Genomic DNA, 12,284 nt, shown 5'->3' on the forward strand with positions numbered 1-12,284 from the left:
AAAAACAAATGAAAAGTCCCACTAAGCGCAAACCATATGGGATGGCGTATCGCTACAGAATGCTGTGGTAGCCATGCTGGTTAAGTGTGCCTTGAATTCTAAATAAATCAGACTGTCACCAGCAAAGCACCTCCTCCTCCGGTGGGAACCACACATGTGGAGATCATCCATTCACCTACTCTGCGTTTCACAAAGACACGGCGGTTGGAAGGCCTGACATGACCATGAAGGCCTGAATCACAGTCTCCTCTGAACAGTGGATGTTGAGATGTCTGTTACTTGAACTCTGTGAAACATTCATTTTGGTTACTACATGTGTTATTTCATAGTTTTGATGTCTTCACTATTATTCTACAATGTAGAAAATAGTAAAAATAAAGAAAAACCCTGGAATGAGTAGGTGTGTCCAAACTTTTGACTGATATATATATATTAAAATATATATTAAAATAACCTCTTATAAAGTTGGTTTTGAGGGATAAACTGGGAATTTGATATTTTGGAGTGATATTATGATTGTCTATTTCATATCTGCAAAGTAGTTAAAACGGTGTCAGTTCCACTTTAAATGGGACGCCCAGGGGTATACACGCCCAGGGGTATCCCATGTGGCCCCCAGACCCCTTTGCCAGAGGGCAGCATTGACCTAACAGAAGCACCCCTGACACCTTTTGCCGGAGGGCAAAATGTACCTAACAGAAGCACCTAACCACCCATACCCGGCAAACTTGACCTCGAGTGACCGTAAAGTCTTGTGTCTCCACCCATTAAAAGCAGCTTCAGTTGTCGCTGTAGCAACCGAGCCGAACCCGGGACTAAACAACCTACCCCATTCCTTCTAATGCCGCTGTAGCGCTCCCAGAGAAGTCCAAAGATGGTGGATAAATGAAGATAGTTCACTCAGGCCGTTTACCATATCATTTTTTTTTTCCAGTTCAGGTGTACTTAAGGAGGTGGCTCTCCCATAGACACCAATGTAATAGCAGCTGGGTCTGGTCTACCTCGTTCGTGGACTTCCCTTGAAACAGAAAAAATGAGGGAGTGGGATATCTCGCTTGCTCTTCCGTCTCTGAGAAGTCCTGCGTGTGTAAACATACGGACTAATCTTTTGCTAAGCCTCCCCCTTTAGGCAGGGAGGACACAGCGCATAATATAGAGGCTCCTCCCCCTCTCTGGGGAGGGGTGGGGCTTGTGATGCCCCACCCCCTGTGTGACACTGAGGGGTGGGGCTTATAGACTTACTGTAAACAGACGCAGCAGGGCAGCACACAGAACTCTGTTGGGCCATAAACAACAAAGGAGGAAGACGGGAGCGCTGCAGGCGCACCGATTGGCCAGCGGCAGCAGCCATAGAGACAGGCAAATGAGGAGAAAGGACAATGGGAGGTGTCAAAGTGGATAAAGGAGAGTGGGGTTCCACAATCCAATCACATTAAATGGTTTTTTTGTGTAGGTATGCTGGTGCAAAGAGCTTGGAGCAAACATTTCTACTTCATTGTCTCCTTCAAATGTGGATGAGGTGACACCCGTACCTAGCTTAGTACATCCCATCCATCCCATCTCCTCCTTTCCCTCTGGTCTTTTAAAGATCAGGACTGGGTGGGTGGACAAACACTTCATAAAATGGGGATCTTCAAAACTTGACACTTAAAAATCATTGACACCAAATAGAACAAATCAAGAAATTCTACAGACACATTCTACACACATCTACACTGTAACAGACCCTCCAATCAGCAGATCTAGTAATAGAGGGGCAGGGGGCGAGGCTGGGGGAGTGTCTCAACACTGCACAGGTCACGTAATATGGGGGAAGAAGCAAGACCCCCCCCAATCCCCCCAACAAAAAAAGCCAGGAGTTCCATTCTCAGTCTTCTTCATATCCTTTTGGGAAACTCCACTGTAGCACTCCAAATATAACCCATGTCCAGTCCCTATAATCCAGAAAGAGGGGGGTGGGCGGGTAGGAACCCCAAAAAAAGATCTGAGGGGGGTCAAAAATCATCATCAGTATCACTTGGACTGGGCATGGGTGGAAGAGCAGTAGCTAGTGTTATCATAGTAGTAACGATAGTAGTAGTAGTAGAAGTAGTGATAATAGTAGTAGTAGTAGTAGTTGTTTTGGGGAGACTGTGGTAAGTAGCCATAGTGCCTTTGCAGTAGTAGTAGTAAGTAGTAAATAGTAGTCAATGGTGGTTCGTTTTTGTGTGACTCGAGCGCAGGTAGAGTAGAGAGAACCAAGAAAGATCCGAGAGAGCGCAATGGTGACGGAGTGACCTCTCCAGCTCTAATGGTTTCCCTTGGGTTGGTTGTCCGTGAGGGAGGGGCTAGGTGGGGGCAGGGGGGAGGAGTCCTGGCTGCCGGCAGCAGCGGTGGCGTGACGCTGGCGCTGGTAGAGCCGCCAGCCCTTGCGGCAAAGCAGCACAAACCAGTAGACCTGCGGCGCCAGGATGCATAAGTTGCCCAGGTTGACCGACAGCGTCAGATGGAACGGCACACCGTAGATGGGGATGCCGTAGTGGCGGCCGTAGACCCAGTACATGTAGGGAAAGAGGGCGATTCGACACAGGAAGAAGCTGAGCAGCACCATGCCCCCATTGGCCTTGTGGACCCAGCAGTCCTGCAGACCCAGCTATGACAAACAAGAGGAGAGGAGGGAAGGATGTGTTGGGAAAATATTCAAAAGAGAGAGAGAAAAGAGGTCATTATATGGTCAAACAGTGTTGAAATTCTAAGTGAGCAGAACATAAACTGGACTGGAATACCTGGGCCTGTTCAAATACTTTGAAAATGCATTCTTCCTTCCTTCCTTCCATGATGAAATTACTGATCTGACACGACTGAACTGGTGAACTCTATGATGTGGTACCCATGCATAATGATAGGTCAGTTGATACACCATTACAGGAAGGGAAGGAGGCATTCTAACAGGGCCCATAAGTGACAGTGGCTCTGCAGTAACCAACCAGTCCACCAGAGGGAGCTGTGAGTAAAGACAGAGAGTGGCCCCAAAGATTTTTTATAACTAAACCAAGATAGCCCACAGCCTGTCGTTTACAATGGGAACAAATGAGCCATAGTGGGCAAAACAAGCAGGGAGGGGGGCAGAGCCAAGCACAAGCTAGCGAGATCCTGCATTCTAGCATCATCTGCATAATTCTGTGAAATGCACCTGTGCAATAACTCAATTTGCCTTTGCACTCCTTCTAAACAATGCACATTTTTCAAACTTTTGCAAAGGCTTAAGTTTACAAACCTAAAGTCCACTCTGTTTATAACAGATTCTAGTTTTGGGAACAGAAAACTGTATTGAAATCAAATGTTTCATTGATGAGAAAATGTGCAGAATTTCGTCCAAAATCCATCTCCTTCCATCTTCTCCCACTGCCGGCCACTGGGCTTCCTCTTCTCACTACCATATGGCAACCGGATGCTTCACATTTAAACATCCAGCATCCATCTGTCTCATTGTTCTATATGTGGCAGGCGGCCCTATTGACTGAAGAGACAGATGTCAGCAGAAAGGGAGCTGGAGGCCAAGAGGACTGCCTGCTCACTGCTCTGCTTTTTTGTGATACACACATACCAAAAGTGTGCATTTAGTGAGTGGCTGTACGCATACAAGTACATTCACTACATGACCAAAAGTATATGGACACCTGCTCGTCGAACATCTCATTCCAAAATCATGGGCATTAATATGGAGTTGGTCCCCCCTTTGCTGCTATAACAGCCTCCACTCTTCTGGGAAGGCTTTCCACTAATAGTTGGAACATTGCTGCGGGGACTTGCTTCCATTCAGCCACAAGAGCATTAGTGAGGTCGGGCATTGATGTTGGGCGATTAGGCCTGGCTCGCAGTCGGTGTTCCAATTAATCCCAAAGATGTTTGATGGGGTTGAGGTCAGGGATCTGTGCAGGCAAGTCAAGTTCTTCCACACCGATCACGACAAACCATTTCTTTATGGATCTCGTTTGGTGCACGGGGGCATTGTCCTGCTGAAACAGGAGAGGGCCTTCCCCAAAATGTTACCAGAAAGTTGAAAGCACAGAATCGTCTAGAATGTAATTGTATGCTCTAGCATTAAGATTTCCCTTCACTGGAACTAAGGGGCCTAGCCCGAACCATGAAAAACAGCCCCAGACCATTATTCCTCCTCCGCCAAACTTTACAGTTGGCGGTATGCATTCGGGCAGATAGCGTTCTCCTAGCATCCGCCAAACCCAGATTCGTCCGTCGGACTGCCAGATGGTGAAGAGTGATTCATCACTCCAGAGAACGCGTTTCCACTGCTCCAGAGTCCAATGGCGGCGAGCTTTACACCACTCCAGCCGATGCTTGGCATTGCGCATGGCGATCTTAAGGCTTGTGTGCGGCTGCTCGGCCATGGAAACCCATTTCATGAAGCTCCCTACAGCAGTTCTTGTGCTGACGTTGCTTCCAGAGGCAGTTTGGAACGCGGTAGTAAGTGTGGCAACCGAGAACAGATGATTTTTACACACTTCAGCACTCGGTAGTCCCGTTCTGTGAGCTTGTGTGGCCTACCACTTTGTGGCTGAGCGGTTGTTGCTCTTAGACATTTCCACTTCACAATAACAGCACTTACAGTTGACCGGGGCAGCTCTAGCAAAGCAGAAATTTGACAAACTGACTTGTTGGAAAGGTGGCATCCTATGACGGTGACATGTTGAAAGTCACAGATCTTCAGTTAGGCCATTCTACTGCCAATGTTTGTCTATGGAGATTGCATGGCTGTGTGCTTGATTTTATACACTTGTCAGCAACGGGTGTGGCTGAAATAGCCGAATCCACTAATTTGAAGGGTGTCTCATACTTTTGTGTATATAGCGTATCTATACATTGTTAGGTGTGTGTCACCTGGATGAGGATCTTCCCTAAGGAGACGAAGGGCGTGCTGAGCTCTGTGAGAAACAGGCAGCCAATGAAGTAGTCTCCCTGGTCCCTCCTGAAGAACTGAAAAGGCACAGGGAGGGAGATAACACACCGTTACTACAGTCTGATACAAGACCATACACACACAACCCCCCCCAGTACTTTAGGACAGAAAGGCATTGGAGAATGGATTGTCCCTACAGCTGCACATACAAAAACAGGAGTCAGGACCCGGCTCAATAACACCAACAAGGCCACAAACCAACAGAGAAGAGAAACCAGGCTCAGAAACGAGAGGAAATACCTGGACACTCCAATAAGAAACACTCGTATTTCATTGCAAAAGGTTTCTGTTGAGTACACTAATGAATACGAGCCAGACTTATGCCATGAGCCCAGTCAGTATGGGAAGAGAATGGATCACTATGAGTAAACGTAAGGAGGAGTGTATTGATGGAAGCTGCAGACAAGGATGCCAAACAGAGAGGGCTCTGTGTGTGTTTTATGTGTGTGTGTGTTTTATGTGTGTGTGTTAGACATGGCTGTGTGTGCGTGCGTGTGATGTGATGATTAATAAACCAGTAGCGTGCGGGTGCGAAGGGTAAGACACAAACTCTGCCATCTGCCCAATGGAAGAATGACCTGCAGCACACACTGCTGCTATGTAACACTACACCTACCTACACACACCTACCTACCCACTGTACCTTCCTGCTGGACCAGGCCTCTGTGTGTGTGTGTGTTACCTGTGTGTGTGGGAGGGGAACAAAGCAGGGAGCGAGGGAAGAGGAGGAGGAGAGGAGGATTACAGTAGCTGGAGCCTGAATAATGGAGGGGGGGTAAGGTGATCTCATATCACCATTGACAGCCACTGCAAACACAGGGGTCAGGTTTCCAATGCACCTGGCCTCCTCGCTACATGAAATGGACGCTAACACGACCTGTGTGTGTGTGTCTGTGTAGGTAGGTTCGCTGTCGATTACTGTATTATACATTCATCTGTCGTTATGCGGCTATTAGCTAGCGTTCTCGACTGAAAATGCTGTGGAGGGGAAGACTGAAGACGGCAAACTAATAGAAGGAAAATATCAGCTAGTCTCTACCTCTTGTATCATTGTCAAAGCACTTGTCAAATAGGGTTAGTGCCATCTCTCTCTTTCTCTCTTAGCCTCTCCCTCCATCATTCACTCATCCCTTTTCTCTCCCCTCTTTTGACCCTCCCTCTCATCAATGTCAGGAAGCAGAATGGTCAACAGGGTATCCCGTCTTCCTCCTTCCCTCCCTCTCTCTATATTCTCTCTCACCAGAGTGATGAGCAGCACAATGGTCAGAAGGCCCATGTCACTTTATCACTCTCCCTCCCCTCCTCTCCCACATCTCCCCTCCTCCTCTCTCACGTCTCCCCTCCTCCTCTCCCACGTCTCCCCTCCTCCTCTCCCACGTCTCCCCTCCTCCTCTCCCACGTCTCCCCTCCTCCTCTCGTCAGTGGCAGGCAGCAGAATGTTCAGCAGGGCATTAAAACCTCCCCGTTTTTCTGGCCTCAGAGAGAGTCTGTGTGTGTGTGTTACTGACCAGAGTGACGGGCAGCAAGATGGTGAGCAGGGCGATGTGGTGGAGCACCAGTAGGAACTCGCGGCGGACAAACGAGTTGACCGTGGTCAGCGAGTGCTCCTTGTACTCCTCGTGGCCCTTGACCCGGAAGCGGTAGTAGTGGCTTAGGTACATGGCATAGATATCGTATGTCATGTAGGGCACGCCGTACCAGATGACAAAGTAGGTGGCCAGCCAGTACCTGAGAGAGAGGGAGGGAAACAAGCGTTTCTTATTGGACACGTTCAGGTTAGTCCCTCCCCGTTTTGGCTGTTTGCTTGTGTTTGGTTCCTAGTGAATACAACCCAAGGTCATGTGCATTAGTGACTTCAGATTGTCCCTCCATATTATGGCCCCTTTGGTTCCGTACGTTCCTAGTGACGTACGACCTAGTGTGGGTGTGTTTAGTGATGTGAAAAGTTCAGAGTATCGTAAAATGGATAGAATAGAATGAATAGCACTGATCTGGCATAGAAATGTATCATGTTATTATTAATATTGTATCTGAATGTTCTGTAACGTTGTATACTCCAAAACAGGCCCCAGGTAGCCTAGCGGTTAAGAGCTTTGGGCCAGTGACCGAAAGGTCACTAGTTTGAATCCCCAGCCCGCAAGATGGAAAAATCTGCCGTTCTGCCCTTGAGCAAGGCAGGCTTGGGCGGTATACCGTATACCGGGGTATTTGGAAAAAGCCATGGGATGGTTTTTAAATGCGGTCAAAACTATGTAAGTTTTTCTATAGATTTGAATATTTGTAGCTACTTTTTAAGCTAATAACTGCAGTCAACTTGTGCTATATGTTAGGAGATAAAGCAGATTGCGTCCCTCATTTCACTTGTCACATTATTTTACATTATGAAGCTTACCGTAGTTCCCCAGAACAGTTGAGCCAGTCATGTATTTTTTTGTAAAAAGCACAACGGGAGAAAGTGGGAGCTGTCGTTCTATATATGCAATTCACTACTAAATGTTAGCCATCAGATATCTAATAATGGCTTTCTGACAGAAGTCAAAGAGCTCTGGATGAGTTCTGTACAGTTGCCATTTTTCCCCTGTGCTTCCCATTAGCATTTTTTTCTATAGCATTTTTTTCTATCCTCCATTCTTCTCCCCTCTGCACCGTGTACACATGCTGCTCTTCCTTCAAAGAAGCATGCATCACAACTATATTCATTTGTACAATTTATCTCAATTCACTTTTGCTTGTAAAATGTCCACACTTACAGAAAATGACATTCGGTAGCTACTTGCTATGCTTATATAACTTTATGAGCTGGATTTGCCTGTCTTTGCAATTAGTTTGTTTGTTTTCGCTTGTTAGCATTTTGCTAACAGCGTCTATGTGATTTCACTACTAGTTTGTGCAATTTTTTTCAGGATTCTTGTAATAGAGCCCAATGGGATTTCTTTGCTTCTTTAGCGCCCCCTTGTGTGCTACGCCGGTAATACCGTAAATCCCGGGATGAGAGAAGGTCGGTATGTCGATATGAAAAGCTGTATACCACCAAAGCCTATAGTTAACCCCCAACAACTGCTCCCGGGTGCCGATGATGTGGACGTCGAATAACGCAGCCCCCCGCACCTCTCCGATTCAGATGGGCTGGATTAAATGCGGAAGACACATTTCGGTTGAATGCATTCAGTTGTGCACCTGACTAGGTATTGCCTTTCCATTTCCCAGATTCTTTCTGTGTGTATGGGGAGTGAGAAGTCTCGAGGAAGTTTCATCCTGTGTTTGAGTTGATACAGCATGACACATTTTCCTGCGAAACTCATGTGATCATGTACACAACAACAGGGCTATACAGGCAGCTAAGCTTATGGTGCAACTGTAATAAAGAAATGAAGAGCTTGGGAGTGAGCAGCACAGGAACAGACTGCCCCTAATAAAAGCAGATTGCTACTGGTTCATATCATGACCGGCCAGAACAGCATTGGTGACCTTTGACCCCCTCAGTAGATTCAACCTTCACCCTGTATTATAAGGTCACCAGACAGCCATGATGGCTTAACATGCCAGGAAGTGCTTAGGGTAAACTGGGTAGTAAAGCTAGTGAGTTTCTCTCTTGGTCCCTGTGTGGCTCAGTTGGTAAGAGAAGTGTGAGCCAAGTGGGCAAAAAGATTGTGGGTTCAATTCCCTCAGGGGTCATATACATACAGTACCAGTCAAATGTTTGTACATACCTACTCATTAAAGGGTTTTTCCTTTCTTACTATTTTCTACATTGTAGTAATGAAGACATCAAAACTATGAAATCATGTAGTAACCAAAAAAGTGTTAAACAAATCAAAATATATTTTATATTTGAGATTCTTCAAAATAGACACCCTTTGCCTTGATGATAGCTTTGCACACTCTTGGAATTCTCTCAACCAGCTTCATGAGGTAGTCACCTGGAATGCATTTCAATTAACAGGTGTGCTTTGTTAAAATGTATTTGTGGAATTTCTTTCCTTCTTAATGCGTTAATGCGTTTGAGCCAATCAGTTGTGTTGTAACAAGGTAGGGGTGGTATAAAGAAGATAGCCCTATTTGGTAAAAGACGAAGGCCATATTCTGGCAAGAACAGCTAAAATGAGCAAAGAGAAACAACAATCCATCATTACTTTAAGACATGAAGGTCAGTCAATGTGGAACATTTCAAGAACTTTTAAAGTTTCTTCAAGTGCAGTCGCAAAAACCATCAAGCGCTATAATAAAATTGTCTCTCATGAGGACCGCCACAGGAAAGTAAGACCCAGAGTTACCTCTGCTGCAAAGGATAAGTTCATTAGAGTTACCAACCTCAGAAATTGCAGCCCAAATAAATGCTTCAGAGTTTAAGCAACAGACACATCTCAACATCAACTGTTCAGAGGATACTGTGTGATTCAAGCCCTCATGGTCGATTAACAGCAGAGAAACCACTACTAAAGGACACCAATAAGAAGAAGCGATTTTCTTGGGCCAAGGAAAACGAGCAATGGACATTAGACTGTTGGAAGTCTGTCCTTTGTTCTGATGAGTCCAAATTTGAGAATTTTGTTTCTAACCACTGTGTCTTTGTAAGACGCAGAGTGGGTGAACGGATGATCTCCGCATGTGTGGTTCCCACCATGCATGGAAGAGGTGTGATGGTGTGGGGGTGCTTTGCTGGTGACACTGTCTGTGATTTATTTAGAATTCAAGGCACACTTAACCAGCATGGCTACCACAGCATTCTCCATACCATCTGGTGTGCGCTTAGTGGGACTATCATTTGTTTTTCAACAGGACAAAGACCCAACACACCTCCAGACTGTGTAAGGGCTATTTGACCAAGAAGGAGTGCTCCATCAGATGACCTGGCCTCCACAATCACCCAACCTCAACCCAATTGAGATGGTTAATGATGAGTTGGACCGCAGAGTGAAGGATAAGCAGCCAACAAGTGCTCAGCATATGTAGGAACTCCTTCAACACCGTTGGAAAAGCATTCCAGGTGAAGCTGGTTGAGAGAATGCCAAGAGCATTCAAAGCTGTCTTCAAGGCAAAGAGTGGCTACTTTGAAGTATCTAAAATATATTTTGATTTGTTTTACACTTTTTTGGTTACTACATGATTCCATGTGTTATTTCATAGTTTTGATGTCTTCACTATTATTCTACAATGTAGAAAATAATCTAAATAATGAAAAACCCTTGAATGAGTAGGTGTGTCCAAACTTCTGACTGGTACTGTTACAAAATATTTATTCAGTGCATTCACTGTAAGTTTCTTTGGATAAAAGTGTCTATTTAGTGTTTGTGGCAATTATTTTATAACATTAACTCTAGCTATATGTAGGAATGTAGAAATGTACAGGCTGAAACACGACACACCGCGTAGAACAATTAGCTCAGTTGATTAGAGGACATTAGTTGTTGTTACTAACCCCCTGCTGGTCCCTCCCATGCCAGCAATGAGTCTATTGGAAGAAGAGTGTGTGTGTGTGTGTGTGTGTGTGTGTGTGTGTCTGCCTGCCTAAGCTAAATGACAAGGATAACACAAACAGTCTATCCTCCTTGTCCCGTGGCTGTGTGTGTGTGTGTGTGTTGCAATGTTACAGGCTGGCGACTCGCACGCTCCTGCTCTGCGCTGTGCTGTGGGGGAATTAAGTCCGGGGGGGGGGGGGGGGGGGGGTATTAGCAGAGCACTGATGCTGGGTTAGGTCAGAAGGAAGAAAGGGCATTGCACTGACTGAGGCTGGGCCATGGTCAGAGGCATCTCGGGCCATGGCAACTGACTGGCTGGATTACACTGACTATTAGCATTAGCAGTAGTGTTAGTATTAGCCAAGCAGCACTGGCCAAGCCAAGATAGAGATACTGGGATAAGGATCCTAAACTACACTAGCCCACACAGCAACCTGTTACTTGCAGACTGAGCATATGGCCATCTGACCAAGATACACTATTAGCATCAGCCAGGTAGCACTGGCCAGGTCAAGGATAGGGATGCTAAGCTAAAGCTATGATGTTTACTGCCAATGGTTGACTGAGCAGGTGGCCATCTGAGGGGATCAGGGCCTAAATTAACTTTTTGGTCCACCAGCCACTGTGGCAGGTAGATAAAGAAAATATTCCAGCCACTCAGATGTTTTACTAGCCGAAATATTGTTGCGCCATAATTATATCACAAAAACACAAACAGATGACCATGCTTCGTAATGTTTCTAAAACAATAAATGTATTAGTAAGAAGTAATGTGGTATATTGCTCAATTTCCCGGAAAAAAAATTGTGACCCGAGTCTATTAATGAAAATATCAGAGAAAAAAAAAAATTCAGCTGCCCCTTTAAGGGCGGGACGTTATCGTGGTATCGGGCCACTCAGTCCTGTCAAGCTAGTCTGGGTGTGTGAGATTTGGAATCTGACTAGGGCGCGTCTTCGCTATCAGTTGAAGCAGCAGACACAAACTAACGTTGAAAAACAACCGAGCTTGTGAAAAAAAAATGCAAATGGCCAAGAACCACGAGGACAGTCTCACTTTGTAGACTTTTGAGTAAATTAGACCAACTGTTATGCCTGTGCGCAGCGCCTACAAAAATGAATCTATCAGCACTTCACTCATTGCGCACAGCTCCCCTGCCAGGCAGTGTTTCTGCGTGAGGTGAGATATGGGATTTATATTTATTTGTGCAATCAGCAGCTATAAAACAAAACAGCAGAAACACTCATGTGCTCATACTTGACTTTTGACAATTTTATTTGAGAATGCAATTCTATCATTACTGTAATGCTATTACTAGCCTGTTCAACCTCTCTTTCGTATCGTCTGAGATTCCCAAAAATTGTAAAACTGCCGCGATCATCCCCCTCTTCAAAAGGGGGAGGCACTCTAGACCCAAACTGCTACAGACCTATATCTATCCTACCCTGCCTTTCTAAGGCCTTCGAAAGCCAAGTTAACAAACAGATTACCGACCATTTCGAATCCCACCGTACCTTTTCCACTATGCAATCTATGCAACATTCTTATCAGGAGACTAAACAGCCTTGGTTTCTCAAATGACTGCCTCGCCTGGTTCACCAACTACTTCTCTGATAGAGTTCAGTGTGTCAAATCGGAGGGCCTGTTGTCTGGACCTCTGGTAGTCTCTATAGGGGTGCCACAGGGTTCAATTCTCAGGCCGACTCTCTTCTCTGTATACATCAATGATGTCACTCTTGCTGCTGGTGATTCTCTGATCCACTTCTACGCAGACGACACCATTCTGTATACTTCTGGCCCTTCTTTGGATACTGTGTTAACTAACCTCCAGACGAGCTTCAATGCCATACAACACTCCTTCCGTTGCCTC

At 45.7% G+C, this 12,284-nt stretch overlaps 1 protein-coding gene across 1 annotated transcript in view; it reads right to left on the reverse strand.

Annotated features, from left to right (window-relative positions):
• Positions 1 to 482: 482 nt before the first annotated feature.
• The window catches only part of LOC120056898 (ceramide synthase-like), a 48,683-nt gene continuing 36,881 nt past the window's right edge, over positions 483 to 12,284 (reverse strand). The window contains exons 3-5 of the mRNA XM_039005166.1: positions 6,466 to 6,685; positions 4,879 to 4,974; positions 483 to 2,632 (exon numbers count right to left, since the gene is read on the reverse strand). Of these exons, the coding sequence (XP_038861094.1) occupies positions 2,288 to 2,632; positions 4,879 to 4,974; positions 6,466 to 6,685 (661 nt within the window). The 3' untranslated portion in view covers positions 483 to 2,287. The remainder of the gene's footprint in view (positions 2,633 to 4,878; positions 4,975 to 6,465; positions 6,686 to 12,284) is intronic.

This window comes from Salvelinus namaycush, chromosome 12, assembly GCF_016432855.1.
Source record: "Salvelinus namaycush isolate Seneca chromosome 12, SaNama_1.0, whole genome shotgun sequence".
Classification (NCBI taxonomy): Eukaryota; Metazoa; Chordata; class Actinopteri; order Salmoniformes; family Salmonidae; genus Salvelinus; species Salvelinus namaycush.